An 18999-nucleotide genomic window follows, 5' to 3' on the forward strand; every position below is an offset into this window, starting at 1 on the left:
GAAATATGAATATGATTCATTCACATGAATATCTGTCAAAAGTGATGAGAAAAGTGATTTGTTCGTTTTGACCCGCAAAGAGCGTATCAGAGGGTTAATTTGCACATGTCCAGAATTAAAAAGAGGTGGACATTTGCCGATAATCGATACGGTTTAGTCGAAACTGACCGGGTCACGAGTTTCGAGGTTCTCAAAGAACGCCGGTTCTTTTCTGTCATTCAATCGGGAATTAGTCAATTAATTAAACTCTTTAATGTTCTCAAATAATTAATCTTCCTGTAATCAGTTTTCCAATAAAATTATCAGATTTTTTGCGATTGACGAAATGAAATTTTCGTTTGCCGATGTGAATTCCTGTTTACATTCAAACTTTAAAATTTAACGTAAATTTAAACGTTCGATCTGATGGACCAGTTCTAAGGATCTGGGTCAGAACTTCAGAAGTGAACGTCAATCGAGACCGTTTCGAGAATCCTTTTATATATTGCGAGGTCGAGCGATGTCGCTAAAGATATCGGCGAGTATATTTGATGGTTTCGCGGGTCAGAATTCGACATTTCCCGATTTTGCACCGTCTAAATGATGGATGGTTGATGGCACAGATACGGAATCTAGTACGGTCGGGTTAATAATGAGCCGAGATCGTTATCGGAAATATCGCAGACGTATTTTATACAGATTTCTTCGGCCAAGGAAAAACTCCACGCCGATGAAGATTCATCGCAATCCGATTTCGAAAATATAAGTTAAATATAAGTATAATTTAAATAGATATATAAGTATATTACATACATATAAATTATGTAAAACAAGCATAATTCTTGAAATTTTTTATGAAGAATTTAAAGCATTTAAAGCTGGTATCAATATCAATATATAATCTCGAATTTATGTTTCGATGTCACAGATATTTATATATATTATAGAGAAGAAGAATTGCTGCTGTGTTCTAATTCAAAATAACTTTCAAAATACATAAAAATATTTCTGCCGTCAAAGAAAGCTCTGTTTATCAAAGGGAATCTTCTCGAGATAATTAGCGTGATTGTCTCTTATAAAAAAATGTCATCTCTACTGGAAGAGCAAGTCCGCGGCTTCCTCCTCATCTAAATAGCGGACTTCATCTAACTGATATAATAATTCTCCCCGGAATATTTAACGATATCGAGAAGCCAGGAGAATCGTCGAATTTCCCGCAGCAGGACTTAACAAATTGAGATACGAGGGTCACGTTTCGCAGTAGATGACCGGTGATATCGATGGTGGCTTTAGGCGAGATGGAAAGGGCAAAGCCAAAGGCAAAGGCGAAAGCGAAGTCGAAGACGAAAGCGAAGGAGTAAGGAAGAATGTATATGTATATGTTACAACGTTAGTCACGTAGAAAAAGCAAGAGAGCGAAAGAAAACGCATGTGCGTAAGAGAGAAATGGGGTACACGAATTTGTGCTTCTACTTTCCTACGAATTCCGTTAATAAGAATTTATTGATGTTATCACCAAAATGAGCAGGATTGTGAAAACATATATAGAAACCAGAATAAAAGGAAGTGAAACAAAATGAGAGGACCGTTAAAAAAAGTGGGGGTATATAGTAACATATATAGCACTCAATAGATAAAATAAAAAATATTAAATGTGATAGATAATACCGCTTTGTACACCGAGAATAAAGAACGATTTTATGCGAATAAACATTAAATGCGAATCAATTTAAGACTTCTAAATTCACGATTATTATATTTTCGATGCATACAGTACCAACGTTATAAATAATAAACTGACTGTACTACAATGTGTGTATTAATTATTAATAATTAAATCATGAAATATCTTTCCACATATTTTATTCGGTTGCATTTTCTACAACAGTAATATATTCAGAAAGAGTAATATAAATTAAAGAAAAACACGCATTTTTGTGTGTGCGTGTACGAAGAAAAGATAGAAAGAGAAAGATGTCACAATAGAGCCAGAAAAGAGAGTGCGAGAAAGAGAAAGTATACGAAGCTTCCCTTCCGTCCTTTCCATCTCCTCGTCCTCCTAATACTCCTGTTATCCCGCCCTACCCTTCATCCGCGTCCCTTCCTTCCCACAGGCGGAAAGTAATCAATACTTCGGGAAGGTGCGTGGGTGAAGCACACACGCCTGTGGGTCGCGGCATCGCCGGTAACTTTGCGCGAATTTAACTTGCGAGGCCCTCCTCCCTCGGTACACATGCACGAAGGAGAGGCCTACGCAGCCCCTGCTCGTAGGGCGGCGAGAGGAGAGATCCTCGAGATTCGTCCTCCTCGCTCTCGGTGAAGAGGCATGTGGCAGAGAAATTGAGAAATTCACTCAATTCCGAAGCAAAATTTTATTTGTGTAAAACAACCTCTTAAGATGCCCTTAATTAGGGAAATGCGACAATACGCAATACACCGCTCTGAAATTTTTGAGATTCGCGTTTCGATTAAACAGTTTCCTAATTTCTTCATAATTTAAGACTTATATTCTGCTTATATTTTTGTCTTACCGTAACATCTGTCGCAACAAAATTATCTTGACATTGCTATATAATTTTTATAATGCGAAAACGCTACTTGCTAAAAACTCGAGATTTAATTAACGTCAGGAGCGTTTAAATAAAAAATTCATTCCCTCATGCACTCACACTCACTTGTTCACTCTTTTTCTTCTTCAACTGAAACTATACGCTGTTCTCGGTGTTTATCGTAATCCCGACTGCGATGCGTGCCTTAAGGACGCATCAGGAAGCGGCTGTCCCGCGCGGTTCGGTACACGGCGCCAGCCGTCGATTCTAGTTTTAATCGAATTTAGGCACCGGGCGGCTGTTTAATCGCCCATGACAAAAAAAGAAGCGAATAAAATACGCGGACATCGAGACGTCGCGGCGGCGCGGCGGGGGGAAATCGGCGAGGAATTAATTAAATGCAACGGCGATGTGTTCATGTCGCGATGGCGAGCAAGCGAAAAAGAGAGAGAAAAAGAAAGAGAAGGGGGGGGAGGATGCAACCACCCACCCTCGCTCGCGTATCCCGCGGGATATACGAAAACAAGTCGTCGCTGCCGCGCCGCTCGCGTGACAAAGGCTTAAGTTCCAGCCGCCCGTATACAATGCCCGAGACAACGTCTCGTCTCCAGATTATAAAATTTAATTAAAATTTTGTTAGGGCCCTGCGCCGAGTTCTCTCCTCTTCTCTCCTGTATCTCTGACACCATTCTCGTTTTCTTTCTTCCTCCCTTGCCGCTTCGATTCGTCGTGTTTCGCGTCTCTCTTGTTTCTCGCTGTTCCGTTTAGATCATTTCCGCCCGTGTTTTTGCGATACATAGCGACGACGATGCATCTCGAGAACGTAAACAGCGATGACTACAATAGAGCGCGCAAAATCACCCCGAATTTAATTATCACGTTGCGGTCTCATCAGAATTCGCGTGACGCTAAATACCATACCTTGCAATGGGAAAATTCGATAATATCTGTTAAAAATGATTTTTTCAGCAAAAATTGCATGGGAACCAGTATGCTCATTTCCGCGTGGCTTTCGCGTGATGAATTTTCAAGTATTGGTACGTATAAGCTTTTAAAAATGTTGATTGTACCATCAAAATTGAATATAAAAAAATCATGCAAATAAATAGCGATCGATCAAACTTGCGCTACAGAAAGTTGAATTCATAAGTGAAATATATTGTCAGTAAGCAAAAACATTTTGGATATCAATTGAAATTATTAAGTCGATAAATTAGAATACGATGGGTACAGTATATAAAATGAAGTGTAAAGTCTTAACGAGCAAACACTTTAAAGGAGCATAAAAACGATTATAAAAATAAAATACAATAAATCTTAGGAAGCATCCCGAACTCTCTTCTTCTCCGCCCCTGGTTCTCACCCTCGTTTTATTTTTTTTAGCCCTCCTTCAGCCTGACGTCGCGGACTTGCACGGGCTCGGCGAAAAGCTCAAAAAGTAGGACGAGGCTGTTGAATAAATAATGGCCCACGGTCTGACTCGATCGCGAAAGCCAGATATGTGCCTTTTTACGCAAGCTCGCGTGACCTCGGTTAGTTGACGATCGACCGGAAAGAGGCAGCCATGAAGACCCCTGTACGTTTACAAACCGTTACACGTGGTCGGCAAGAGAAAGGAAGGATAAGCCCAACGCGATAATCAGCGATAGTCTAATTAACCTTTTAAATTGTCACGGCAGGGGACGAAAGAGGCCGTCGCGTTGGAATCATAAAGAACTGACTTGTATCACGTTACAACTTCCTCTTTAAATTAATTTCTCTCTACAAATTATTTTCCATTTCCCTAAACATTTCTCAGCTTGTACGAACAAGCTGAAATTACGGTTGAACAAGATTAACGAGATAAAGAAATATATTCTTAAAGAGAACAATGTATGGAGGGTATACATTTCCCGTCGGCAAATAATGCCGTGTTCAGCGAATACAAATTTCTTTTATGCAAACGATTGTTTTGACAGGGCAATAAATGTATTTTACATTGAGCACAATCGTATTGTATATTCGTTTATATTTTATGTGCTATTCGGTCCGCATAACTTATTTGTTATATTTACGCCGTAACGTACTTGCAGAGTAAAAGCACACACGTTTGCACATAAATTTACTTCCATTCTAATTTAAATAATTAAAGTGCGAATCGCGGAATCTCTAATTAGATCTCGTATCTTTGATTAGAAACGCTGAAGATAATTAAACTAACATTTATAATTTTTGTACATGCAGTACCTAATACAAGTTGTGCTGGACAGAACTAGGCAAGTCACGTACATAAACTAAAAAACTTGAATTATAATCGCGGGCTATTAGATTTTATCTCACAAAAAGTCGTGACAAAGTTTCGCGAGAGGAGCGAAAAGGCGAGGTGCTGGATGTTCGTTGCTTACGAGACTCTGATAAGACACACTAATCAATGTTACGGAGAAACTGCTAGCCACGTATGGAGACACGGCTCCGTTGCACTTCCAGGAACGCATCCGATGACGAGAGGAAAGACTACGCGGCCAGCGACACGGGGCACGGCGTCGTCTGTCTGCTTCTTCGGCCATAAGGTGGAAACGGAATCGTTCGCGGGTGCGTTGATCGACGGGAGAGACAAAGAGAGTGCAAGGAACTCCCGCGCGAGCTGATTAGAGAAAATACCGCGACTATCGCGCGAGCATAATGTCACGCTGATGCGTCTCGGCTATTCGATGCACTTCGCGATTCGCAGTCTGCGAGGAATTTTTCAGTCATCGATTATATACGAAGGAACGAAAGAAATATCGAGGATGAGAACTAAGAATAATAGAGAGACACTCGAGACGACTCGATAACTTTATGCTTAAGTTATCATAACGTAATCTATTATCCAAAGTATAATTGTATATTTCAACGTGTTAAATGTATAATTGTTATATAAATTAATATATATTTCCGATACGATTAATTTTAGTACAATCTCGATGTGACAAAATTGTCATTGTAATAAAAGTTGATGAAATAAATTATGTAATATTTATAACTTCTAATATTTTCTTCAAACTATTCGCGTCGCTTGTTTGAAGCGCACTAAAAAGAAAAACTGATAACTGTACAAATAATCCAAATATCTATTAAAAATTTGAACGGAAGAGTTGCTATTATTTTCTTATGTTAATTTATCAAATATTTTTGCAGATATAAGAGTAAATCCTTGTTAGCGCTACAGCTTGATAATGATTGACTAGTATGCAACTTGTATGCTAATCAGTCAGGGACATCGCAAGCCGGTTTGCAAATGGCGGCTGTCATCTTGAGCGCCGACGCCATTTTTACGCTCTTAAGTTATTTCGCTAAGAGAGATACACTAAGTTTAAATTTTGCGTGTAAAAAGCCTCTTCTTTAAAGCTTTTCTGCGTTATTTACATTGTAAAATTCGAAAAACTTGAACGTCTTAAAATTACTTATGATTTAAAAAAAAGATGTTTGTTTTCAGAAGAATTTTTGGCAGTTTTTTTTGCTGTTATCCGCGTGTATCTTCCATTGTCACGAAAAGATTTCTAATAGCGAAATGCTATCGGATATGGTTGAGATCACCTTTGAAAATCTTGACAGAAAATAAAAACTGAGATTTAGGGAAAGTAAGGAAAAGATACAATGGAATAGAGAAGATAAAAAAAGGCAAAGGAATATTATTCTTTAAGTTACCAGGGTTCGTTAATAAGGATCCATCATAAAAGATTATTTTTTTAAAGAAATTCCAGAAGAAAAACTTCTAAAAGGAATTTATAAATTAAACAATATATTCCGGAGACCATCAGAAAAGTTTTAGAAAGAGAACGCAGTTCTTTGTAGAAACGCTCATAAAAGATACCCTTCTGTTATTTCCCGTGTGTCTCTTTCGAAATTTTCAGGTCTGCTCGATCCCGGCGTGTTCAGGTAAAAGGAAATATTGAGAAATCGACAGAGGGGCCTTCCTGGAAGTTTACCCGTCGAGCCCGAAGGACCGTTAAAACGCGCCAAAAATTTACCTGGCTTCTTTGTTCGGAAGATTTCCCAAGAGGAGAACCTTAACGCTGAGATTGACAGGGAGGCGAGAATGATATGCAGGCGATAACGGAAAACTTTGTGTGAGACGAAAACGTTTGGAAAGATATTTTCTTGCAAATATTAAACGCAGGCTGATGCATATTGCATTCAGCGGAGTTTCCTTCTTAAATATTTCCGTAACGAAGCGATAAAATAAAGAGAATAGAGAAAATACAACTTCTTCAGTTGTAACCATTCCTATTCCTCAACTTTTTAAATAAAAATTCAGCAAATCGGAAGGAATTTTATATCGGCCACAAGATGTTTTCTCCCTTAATTTTTTTCACAGATTCTTTTATTATTAGGTGTACAAATAAGTCTCCGCCGTTTTACAATAGATGGCCCCACCAGAAGGTTATGGTTGAAATTGTCAGATGTAAAGTGTTATATCGTAAGGTTGGACATCTGGGCAACACCATAAACTTGACATAGTATCAGACTGTATCGGCATCACATAATTCTTTTCGTGCAAAAATGTCGAATTTTGAGCCGAATAAGCGTCATTTGCGGGAACTTTTGATTTATTTCTTTAATTTGAAGAAATCTGCAGCTGAGGCGCATCGATTGCTTGTAGAAGCATAGAAGTTGTCGTGAGTGGTTTCAAAAGTTTAAGAACGGTGATTTTGACGTCGAGGACAAAGAACGTAGCGGAAGGCCGAAAGTGTACGAAGCATAGACGTATATAATAGACTGAGCATTCCTTTTGGAGATCTTCCGGCAAGATTTGAAGGACAGAAGATATGCTTGCAGTGGCGATTTCTTTTTCTAATCGTATCCTAACCTATAAATGTTAGAAAAGGAAAGCGCCGCTACAAGCATATATTCTGTCCTTCAGATCTTGTCGGAAGATCTCCAATGGGAATGCTCAGTCTATTATATATGTCTATGGTACGAAGACACGAAATTGGAAGCATTATTGGAGGAAGATTCGTGCCAAACGCAAAAAGAACTTGCACTTACATTAGGAGTGACTCAACAAGCAATTTCACATCGTTTATCGTTGGGAATGATTTTTTTGATAAAAAACGGCGGAAAATTATTTGTACTCCCTTTAATTTATTATTATTTGCTTTTGCTTCCTCATAGAGAAAGCTTTGTGATGGTGAACAAATTTTTTTTCGAGATTTTGATAGAAATAGGTTTAGAATGTTCCAAAATGTCGAGAAATCGTATTAGTAAAAAATGTCCGAAAGTATGTATGCGGATTTTTTGTACACGCATCTACTTCTACAATTTTTTAGATATCGGGATGCATTTTTTTAATCGATAGAGTATCATAGAAAGTATGTTCTCCTCAAATTTTATTAAAATCAGTTGACCAGTATAGATTTTATTCAAATTTTTTTTTTTTTTAGAAAAGCGTGTTTTATCCTATAGCTTTCTCAATATTTGATATAGCGATCTATATCTAATTCTATTAAATTTTTCAGTTTTTTCTACCCCTTTTTCATATATAATTAATTAAGATTTGGTTAATTAGTTCTGGAGTTACAGACATTTCGTACATACATAGAACCCTGATAAAGTTTAGTCTAATCAACCAAATTTTTTATACATGAAATAGGGGTGGAAAAAACTGAAAAATTTGGCTTCCTCTATGAGGAAGCCAAAAAAATAAATATTAATAATCATACATTAAATAAAATAAAAGCTTCCTGTAATAATGAGGAAGCAATGTGCAAGTTTGTAATTTGCACCCTTTTTTTAACTGTTTTGCTATTATATAAAAGTGATGGAAGACATCTTCATTATGGCAAGTTCAAACGTTTCAAAAGTCAAACATAATAAAATCTCATTCTTTGTTTAATTAAAAGGTTATATATAGTTTGGCTAAGATATTTAGTATTGAAAATTGAAAATTGGCTATTATATTCTCGTAATAATCGCTATAACAGTTTGCATCGTCACGCAGTAACTTAATATCTTGTCTAACAATGAAATGTATTCGGTGACTGATTCGATTTTGATACTAAAAGAAAAGAGTCAATCGAACGTCTCCGCCGAGTGCTCGAGGTAGCTATAATTTATATACTAATCTTGAAATTATAGTCGAAAAGAACGTTTTCGACGGGAAGAATTTTCCGCGACGACAGTGTCATAGATGCCTGCGTTACCGACGCGAAAAAAGGCGCGATGCGCGTTTTCACTGGAAGATAGAGCCACGAACAACGTAGAGAACGCTCTATACGGAGCCTGGCCGATGCGACACGTGACGTGGTATTTCGCCGTTGCTACTCGCTTCGACGAATCGATGATAAGGCCGCTCATCGCGGCATCTCCTTTCGATCCGCTCGCGCAAATCAAACGTTATTTATGTTATGCACTAACGTGTTATATTACACGTTCTCTCTCTCGCTCTCTCCCTCTATTCGAAATAGCGCATCCGCTATATCTGCTTAGACCGCCGTGCCAGCAGAAAATGGCGGCTCGGCCGCGAGCCGCGACGTAACTCGAACACGCGTCTCCATGACGTTCGCCGGCCTCTCGTCGTGAAAGTACGAGCAGACCGTTTCCATTTCTCGGAATCGCCCGTTCGCCATTTACATTTCTATTACTCGCGATCTCAGCAGGGAGAGGACGCATCGCCGAGATCGCCGTATCCGGACTTGTCCGCTCTTAAATTAAAGTCACGCACGTTGTTCCGCCACGTAGCCGCCTCCGCCGTAATTCGTCCCTCTCCCTCCGCCGCACCTTCTTGCCCACTTAACTTTATTATGGTTATCCGTCATTATTTGTCTTGTTATATAGAACAATAGAGAGCAGCCGCGCGATTTTTCCACGCAATCTTCTTCGCGTAACCGCTTTTTGCGCGTGCGATAATACCCCTTTTGAAGACGATTATCATGTAAAAAAATTGCAATTGATACTTTGACTCGAATCCTAGTCGTTTCGTGTGTTTTTCACGAATTTTTCCCTTCGTATATTATACATTTAAAAGTCGTAAAAACGACTTGCAGTTTCACAAATTTTTTTCCTTTGTATTTTTGGAGGTCGCGAGAACGATCTGCACTCCTCGACGGGAGTGTAAAAATACTACTATATTTTTTGGAGCGGTTTTTTTAACGAGTCGTCGCGTGAGAGAACCGTGCGATCGCGTGCGATCATCTCTTCATCAAATTTCAACACCGCGCGCGTCTCGCGTTACTTTGAGGTTGTCCTGCGGTTTCCTTATTCATTTATTCGCTTCAAATTGCGGCAGGATGCTTGTTGGCGCACCTCTTGCTTTACATTGTAATATAAAGCTTATGAGAATGTTCGTCATACGCAATATTACGCTTTAATTTATTATTTAGTTTCTAATTAAAAGAATTTAATTCAACGAAGGTGTATTTCTTCGGGCATGAAAAAAGCTCTGTCAAAGAATTCCGAGGAATCCCACAGTGATATATGTCAATGCGCATTTAGTGCTGATTGCGATCCGTCTGGAGCGGTTTTGTTTGTTTGGTATGAAGAGCGCGGTAATGTGGACGCGGCAGTGCGTGTATGCGTGCGAGGCGACGAGTGTGATGATGACGATCGCTATTAGGAGATTTAGAAGCGGGGAGGGGACAAGGCGAGCGGGGCCTCGCGTGGAAAGTTTCGGCTGGAACCGCATCACGTGTCCGTCCCGCGGGTTTAATTGGCGGGGAAAATAAAGACGCGGGTGTAATATTACAAGAGCAGATAGAGCATTTTTCTCCGCGCGTGTTTAAGCACAGAACGTTTCTAAATTTCGTTTTCTCTTTTCCAAGCGCAGCTCGCACACGACCGACGAGATAAAAGAAATGAGCGAAATGAATTCTTTCAAGAGAGAACGGAAGCAAGAACGCTTTTGCCGTGAAGCAGAAGGGAAAGTTTGTCTGACATTTCGTACAATAGTAATTTCTATTTTAATTATGTAACAATCTCCGTTACGAAATATTTTATTTATATTTTAAAGTATTAATTTGTAAATATTGCTATATAATGTCCACTATCTCTAAAGAAAGAGATTGTACGCGCGTACACGGAGTGTAATGATTTGTACTTTTCATTCTGCTATTTCATTGTATTATATTTTTGGACCCGTGTCGCGACTTAAAGAATCGGATTCGCTTGCGTCTCTAATACGCGCGCGCTCCTTCGCGAAGTGAAAGAAGAATTCACGACGTAATTGCGCGTGTCGTCACGCGTTTACGTAATGGAAAATTACGTAAGCAGGCAAAGAAAAATATCACTGGTGACACGTCGTAAGTTTCGCGCACGCGTGTTCGCTATATAGGTAAACGTTCGCAGCGCCGATCTTTTTCACGTATCGACGAAATTCGCGATTTCCCTTTCGATCGCGACACCTAATACATATACATGTGCATGGTACTCTGAAGACGAATCTTTTGATCTCTTAATTCCCCTTGTTTCAATTATCAGAATTAGTAGCCTGCTTTTCCTTCTCGACTCCCGAGTTTTCGACTGATTTCCGGAATTTTCCATTTCGTTGCTTCCCTAAAATGTCTCGAGTTCGCGATTTTCCCCACATTTTCCTTCCTAAGCAAATATATTTTCATCAAAACCAGCTAGGTTTTATATTCTTTTTCAATTTGCCGAGCCGTTTTTCACTTTCCGTCGTTAACACCATCTTGAGCTTTATATTTTTTCCCCATTTCTTTGTTTCGATTCTTCAAGCGCGCGTTCTTTTCCAAACCGACATTTTCGAATACAGAACGCCAAGCGAGACGTTTTCTCTCTACCTTTGCCCTCGCTTCTTCCGCCTATTTATTTACCGCCGGTTTCCGGTGCGGACTTCGCCATAATAAACCGCCGTACGCGTACATATATGGTCTATTTCCCCGCGTTATTTTTAAGTCGCGTCGCAGTTCGTGCGCGATATGGTGCACTATTTCTGGCCCTAATTCGTGCGTGTCACGCGGACGCGCACGCACGGCGCGTACCTGATGCGAGTTCTCCACGTGAGTGCACATGGGCGCCGCTAGGAATTACACGTGCGGCCCCATTTTTGTTAAACTTCATCAGAAATCTAAACCACTTTTTTTCATGTTATATCCCGCGAGTACTTTCGAGTGATTTACAAAAAACTTACATTTGCTATGAATAAAGAGCTGTTCGATGAAATTTTAGCGAACGGAGTACACTTGTGATTGTAGTAAAATTAAAAATATCTTGGAAAATGCTCCAAATGTTCTCCATAATTATCACCTTAAAAATTAGAGCCAAATCTTAATTCTTACGCGTTGCAAATCGTTGACAACTCGAGGAGTTATATATATCTCAAAACTTAGAAACGCTCCGATATTTTTATAAAGAAAAACCTGACTTTCAATTAGCCAGACGAGGCGCGATTGAAAATTAAAGCTGATGTTAATATGATCTGTACATATAAATGCGCGCGTATACTCCGTTTATGGCGGCAGAGAAAGTCTTGCTTGATCCCTGTTCTTTATTATTCCACCTTCTCGAATGAGTCACGCTGCGTTTTCGTTTTACGGGGTGTCATTCTTGAAGTCACGTACGCGATACCGTCCCCCTCGCTCTATCGCCGCCATTTTCGACAAAATCTTATATCGCAAACACAACGAAGCCGTTGTGCGAGTTATAAATTTCAATGTGCCTTTCGATACGATTTCGACGCTTTCCGTCTGTGAAAAGCGCATATGAAAATCTATCTATTTCACATTTATATTTCTATATAAAATTTATTGTAAGATATTCAAACACGTATACAGTTTATATTATATGTATATATTATATAGTCTTAATCGAATAATTTTTCAATTCACGTGACATTTTTCTACAACACTGACAGTTTTATATATAAGAGCTCGAAGATTACAAGTTAAAACCTAACGACGGCCTATACTAAATTCGTCTTAGAACTCTTCTTATTTCGAACAATTACACGTGAGTATCGTGAACCTTTCTCAATTTATTGTTATGCTTCTTGGTCAGCCTCTGTTAGAGTTTTTCCGATAAAAAAAATTCCGATCGGGCGATAACGCGATAAGTAAACATTATATGCGTACGTGATAAACTCTTCGCCCAAAAGAATTTCCCGTCCGTGGTGACGTCCATCATGCTGATGGCGACGCCGTTCAGGGACGAAATCACGCCACGTGTAACACGCCAAGACCAGAGTCGGCTTTAGCTGAGAAAGAAACTGGCTGATTATTGATTGCATCGATTTTTTAAACATTACTTTCTATCGATCTTAATTGCCCACGATAAAATCTTTTACACGAGAAATCAATAATAACAACAACATTAATAGACCTACTATATACAACAATAATTGATGTATTTAGATTTATTATTAAATATTTCGATGACAAAATTTTAATTCGATAAAATTCGTTAATCTTCCCTAAATATATCAGATCATAATTCAAGTATACCTGCTGAATTTTTAAACACTACAATTTGTGGTCTTGTAATTTTTGGCACTGTATCGATTTTTTAATAATTCATTTTAATATGTATATGCATGATATATGTGCGAAATATATACAATGTATACGCAACAACCAATCTCTCTCTGCGACTGTGAAGAAAAGAGAACGTTATGAGATATTCAATATTTTATCTTCGAGTGTCACGGAACGACATTGGCTGCTCTCATTCGGAGTTGTTAACCTTCTTGCCACGATGGAACCGAACAAAACTACCATAGAAAAAATAACTACCTCTAACTTTACTAATTAAAAAGTTTTTCTTCCCTGGAAATCGAAAGGAAAGTTGAATGACGTGTCTTTATCATAAGACATATTTATACAAATTATCGTAAATAGACAGAGAGACTACTTTTAACGAGTTTGTTTAGTGACTTAATGTGAACTAGGTGAGTCATTGTAATGTCTTCACAAACACCAGAGAAGATTTTCGACGTGCCACTACAGTGGCCCTTATTCGAACGGTGTATGTTTCCGGTAACTATAACGGCTTTAATATACATGCATATATATGTCAGATAAATACATACATATATTATATACATATATGTATATATAGTGTACAACGAAAGCCGCTATGATGGTTCTCCGTGATGCGAAAAAGTTAAAACAACTTCATTAAATAGTAATTCCTGTCCGGACGTATTTGTCTAATGGCTTTACGGCTCTCGTCACTTCTGACATCAATTCATTTATGAGTTTAAATAATATTTAACCTTTTTTTTTTTAATTATAACTACATAAATCCACTACGTGAATTCGCGCGATATTATTGCGAATCTGATTGCGTATCACGTTCAGTAATATGGAAACGGCTTTTATCTCCCGTCACTCGAAGTCGATCGCGACCATTCAGCGGCATACGAAAGCGCGAATGCCGCCGAGGAGGCATATAGTGTAAATGACAAGATACGCCCGCGCACGGAGTGCGTGCGTGCGTAATTTGATTTACGTTATCGGCGATATTTATCGAGGAGGTTGTTGACTCTGCGAGCGTAATTCTTGTGGCCGGCCGTGAGATTAGACGACACTCGACTTCGTCGAGACGGAATCGCGATACAATTTCGCCGTCTGCGTGCCATTATATTTGTCTCGCGGCGTGTAAATCGGCAGGCAGGTATATATATTTGAAACGGTCCGCACAGACGAAAGCTCCGCCGTGAGCGACAACATCGAAGAAACAACTTTCGTTCTTGGTGTTTAATCGATCAGTGTTCTTTTTAATGGACGATCTCTCTCTAAGTATAGATACCGAAGATGGGAGCATTCAATATGTGAATATTAAAAAATATATAAAAATACATAATATCGGCTATTTATAAAAAAAAAGATCATTTTTATAGCTTGACTATAGTACGAAATGTTAACCATTCTTGTTTCTCACACTGTGTGCGTATTTTTATATAATAATTAATTTATTAAATTAAGTGTGTCCCCGATTTCTCCCTATGTCATCCTATATTCTTCGCAAATAAACCTAAAGAACCCTTATATACCTTAGTCGTGAAAGAGCAAGGATGAGAACTTAATTGACGACGGCGGAAGCGACCGATATCCGGAATTTACCTCATCATATTACATAATCGCCACGCATCTTAAAAAGTGAATTCGCAAACAATCGCGGCCTGACGTAATCGACCAATTAGAAATGTATGGTCTTGACTTATTCGCGTTGATTTGCGTACCAGTATCTCCGACAATCGCGCGAATCGCGAATGTATAGTGTTGCATTAAATCTCGCATTAAACCGCGTTGGATTAACCGGAGTTTTCCATCGGAGTTAAGTGTATTCTAAACTTTCGTGTATTTCTGTCGAAATCACATCGAAATTTCGCGTGCGCCATGTATACTCATAACGAACGACAATAATACATTACGTCTGTTGTCGACGAAATTATCGACTACTCCTAATCGAAATGACTAACCATTCTTGAACGACCTCCAATATTCGTTCATGTTTGTGTTATTGCCCTCGCAAGTCCTCTCGCAAGCTTGTAGAGTTGTTGATATGTACGTGAGAAATGCCTGAATCGTACGATCGAAAGCAGATCGTAAAATGTCTCGAAAATATTCTCAGTGTTTCGTATCAAGATAATATTCCGTCAAAATTTAATTTTAATTTGTGTAACGCGCATTCCGTTTCTTTTTTCTCTTTCAAGAATATGAAATTCTTCTCAGAACATACAGAACAGATAATAATTTTAAATTATATCTCAATGAACGTATGTGTAATCTACTAATGAAATATTAAAATCGCAAATTAACACCTGCGTTGGTTAATTGGCGACCAACAGGAAATATAACGCTACGTGTTTCTTTAAGTTTTACCTCGGACTATCACCGTTCTTCTCCTCGATCTCCAGACGCTCCATCTCCTTCTGCAGCATACCGCCTTCCGCGAACTTATCCAAAGACATGTTTACGATAATAACTTTGCTCTCTGTTGCAAAACTCGCGCACAAAATGAAGCGACGATTACGCGCTTACACTTGTCTCCTTCTATATATATATACACACACACGTATTAATTTTCTTTTTCTCTCTCTGTTAAATATGCTTTTGTTAAACTGCTTTATCGGCCGCAAGCCGCCGACTGAGGTAGACTTTAAACACTGGCACTAAAACACTGGCTGATCTCCCGCGCCACCGAGGTGCGGAGAGAGAGGGAGGGAACACAAGCGTAGAAAAAAAGGTATACTGGTGCACTTTCGCCCTTAACGCCCTCCTCGACGGATCCGCTCCGGAATGAGGAGCGGCACGGCGTACGTGTCGTGGCGACACACACGATATATCTCGGCGAATGATTTCGGGTTGCCGTATAATCTCTCCTCCTCGCCGATTACGACGCACGCACTTCCTCACTCTCTCTCTCTCTCTTCCTTTCCTCTTTGGCTCTCTTCCGACTTCCGTCCCGCGTTTTACTCCCTCCTTCGAGCACGCCGTTCCCTCCTTCTTAGGAGACTCTGTGACGACGCGATTTACGTCACGGATAAATGACGATTGTGTATCAAGTCGACGACGACGACGGCGACGGCGACGGACGACGACGACGACGACAACAGCGGCGACGGCGACGGCGGCGACGGCGATGATGATAATGACGACGAGGATAACCGATGACGAGGGGCACCGTCCAACCGTAGTCCACTCGCACTCGGAGAGGGAAGAAAACACGCCGCGAATTGCTTCGGACGAATGTCCAAGGGAAACTCGTGCGGGTGGTGAAGCACTAGCTTTCCCCGTCGTCTCCCGATACCTAGCCTTCTAAGCGAGCCGTCCCCTTCCCCTCTCTACGCTCTATCTGCGTTCTCTCTATCTCTCTTCCCCGCAACGCGCCGCGCGCGTCCGCTTCCTGCGTCTTTCTCTCTTCAGGCGCTACCCTCTCTCCCTCGGAACGGGCCGCTCCGGTGTCTCGCTCCGTTTTTCTCCCTCGCTCTCTCTCCCTTTCTCCCTCCCCCTCGTTCTGGGCCGACGTAGGAATTCCCTCGACGTATCGGAGCCGGGTTGTGCTTTTTTACCAACCGAGTGTAGCAGACCGGCCCGAATGCGATTGGCCGTCCGTCGAGGACGATTCCGGGACGATCCCGGGCTGCGGCAGCGCGGCTGCCGTCCGATCGCCGGACTCGACAATGACGGGCGGCGTCAGCGGCGTGTCGGATGCACACACGTAGCACGCGCGCGTACTTTTGTCACTGTCTTCGCACGTGGATCAATCGGTGGTCGCGTGGGGTGCGCAGGATCGTGACCGCCAAATTCTCTCTCTCTCGGCGCCGCGCCGCGCCGCGCCGCGCCGGTTCACGCCGATTACGTGCGCCTCGGGATCCGATGTATCGGTGGTATCTGCTATTCGGCTCGCGGCTCCACGCAGTACCGCGCTGTCAATGGCGCTGCTCGATACGTGGGGGTGTCCCCTCCCTCCCTCTCTTCTCCACTCCTCTCTCTCTCTCTCTCTTCTTCCCACTCCCTGGCACGTCTCCACTCTTTCCTCCGTTCGCCGGAGCAAGATTCGATCGCGGCGATCAATGAATACCGGAGTAGAACGCTACGCCGTTCGCCGGTGCGCGTGTTACACGCGTGCAACGATACGCGGAGGGACCGGAGAACACGCGCGTATTCGGCGCGGCCAAATATCGGACGGGATATCTAGTGAGAAAGAGCTCTATATAGGTAACACCGATATTATATTTTTATAACACGCGCGGCGCGGTCCCGTCATAGGCCGCGCCCAATCTGTCCCCACCAGGTCTAGGCTTCCCCTTTACGCGCCGGGTGTACCCCACCACCGGAGGCGCACCGTTCGTTGAGAAGGCGGTTTACGACGCGTGCGTGAGGGAAGTATATACACATACTATCGCCTCCACGCCGATGGTTCCCTCTCTCTCCCCCTCTCTCTCTCTCTCTCTCTCTCTCTCTCTCTCTCTTTCTCTCGCTCCTCTCTCGGAAAAGCGCGGGGATTCGCGCGCGTCGTCTCTCCCCTTTATATTCGTACGAGTTTTCCGATCGTACGCAATTAGCGAACGAGAAAGATGTAATTTGTTGTTAAATTAATTATCGAATTATCTTAAGTCTCTCTCAGGACTGGTTCAGTTTGTGCGCACGACGGTCCAACGTACTTCTCGTGTATTCCTTTGTACGAACGAGTGGAATGAGTCGGTCGTGTTCGACGGCGACAATTCGAGGTGGCTCGCCGGAGTAATCGGGGTCGATACGCGCCATGCCGAATAGTGCGTATTAGATATAGCAGAAGACGCGCGTCATTGACCGCGAGTGAAGGCGAACACCGATGAATACTAGGATTTGAATACACGGTGTGCTGCGTTCAAGAATGAAATATTAACTCTCGACTGCAACTGTATAATAAAATGTTAACCCTATTCACTCCAACGTGTTTTCCGCTCTTTTTAATCCTCGCATCATAACTCACGAACGAATTGACGAAATTTAATGTTCCAAAGCGCAAATTAAAGCTACTACTTTTAGCTTTAATTTGCGCTTTGGAACATTAAATTTCGTCAATTCGTTCGTGAGTTATGATGCGAGGATTAGAAACCCGTTGGGACACGAAAGGGCTGGTTGGAATAAATAGGGTTAAAGATATGTTCTGAATTCATCTCGCTATCGAGAATCGACTTGTAACACACTGTTAAATGTTAAAAGGATGAAATTTAAAACAATACCTTGAGTTAAATAATATCTTGTTATTTTTAACTAGCATGTATATCGAAATTTATTATTTTACCATAAAACATCAAAATCCAACCTCATATTCTAAAAACAGATATTGTTGATAAAATTTTTTTGCTAAATATGAAATCGCAAATGACTGTCGATGGGGAAATCGGCTTTGAAATTTAGTTCTCCAAGAATAACTTTCCCTATAACTTCACTGAAAAAAAGGTTTGGTTATAATAACCAAGGCTTGGTGAAATAGCTTCAACTAAAGGGTTTAGTGATTATGACAAAATATTTGGTTAATGTTAACCAAATTTGTTAACATTAACCAAATTATTTCGTCATAATCACTAAACCCTTTAGTTGAAGCTATTTCACCAAGCCTTCGTTATTATAACTAAAACCTTTTTTCGGTGTTCAGCAGAACTTAAGTATGTACTTATAGTTTTGACTGTATGTACTTGTAGGATTTTGATACCTAAGAGTTTCAAGGAAATCGATGTAAGCTGCGTCATTATCGTTATAAATGTTGGAATCACTTTCAAGAGTTTTGCTAGTGCGCCACATCGAAAGTCGAGAAGTTTCTCAGCGCGCTGGTTGAAACCTTGGAGGATCGAGTCGTCTCTACGTCTTTTCCTACTGTTTTGTCCAACTCGTTTTCACGCGTTACTCCAAACTCTTTCCTCTCTGTCGCACGTGGCAATCTGAATTTCGACTTGCCGAATCTCGCGGGGAACGCAATAACGCGCTCTTTGATCGACTGCTGAAGGGCCCTTCGCCGATCGACCCCCTGCCGGGAGTTGCGTCGCATAGCTCTACCGGGTGACTTGAAG

At 40.9% G+C, this 18999-nt stretch overlaps 1 protein-coding gene across 3 annotated transcripts in view; it reads right to left on the reverse strand.

The window, feature by feature from the left end:
• Imp (IGF-II mRNA-binding protein) overlaps positions 1–18999 on the reverse strand; it is a 91571-nt gene that overhangs the window by 32311 nt on the left and 40261 nt on the right. For 2 of the 3 annotated variants that reach the window (XM_077406355.1, XM_077406353.1), the window contains exon 1: positions 15323–16220. The exons of the other annotated variant lie outside the window; for it this stretch is intronic. In XM_077406355.1, the coding sequence (XP_077262481.1) occupies positions 15323–15411 (89 nt within the window). In that variant the 5' untranslated portion in view covers positions 15412–16220. Of the gene's footprint in view, positions 1–15322; positions 16221–18999 lie in introns of those variants that run through there. 3 annotated transcript variants of the gene reach the window in all.

Source organism: Temnothorax americanus, unplaced genomic scaffold (assembly GCF_048541705.1).
Source record: "Temnothorax americanus isolate GAGA-0224 unplaced genomic scaffold, ASM4854170v1 Scaffold20, whole genome shotgun sequence".
In the NCBI taxonomy this organism is placed as follows: Eukaryota; Metazoa; Arthropoda; class Insecta; order Hymenoptera; family Formicidae; genus Temnothorax; species Temnothorax americanus.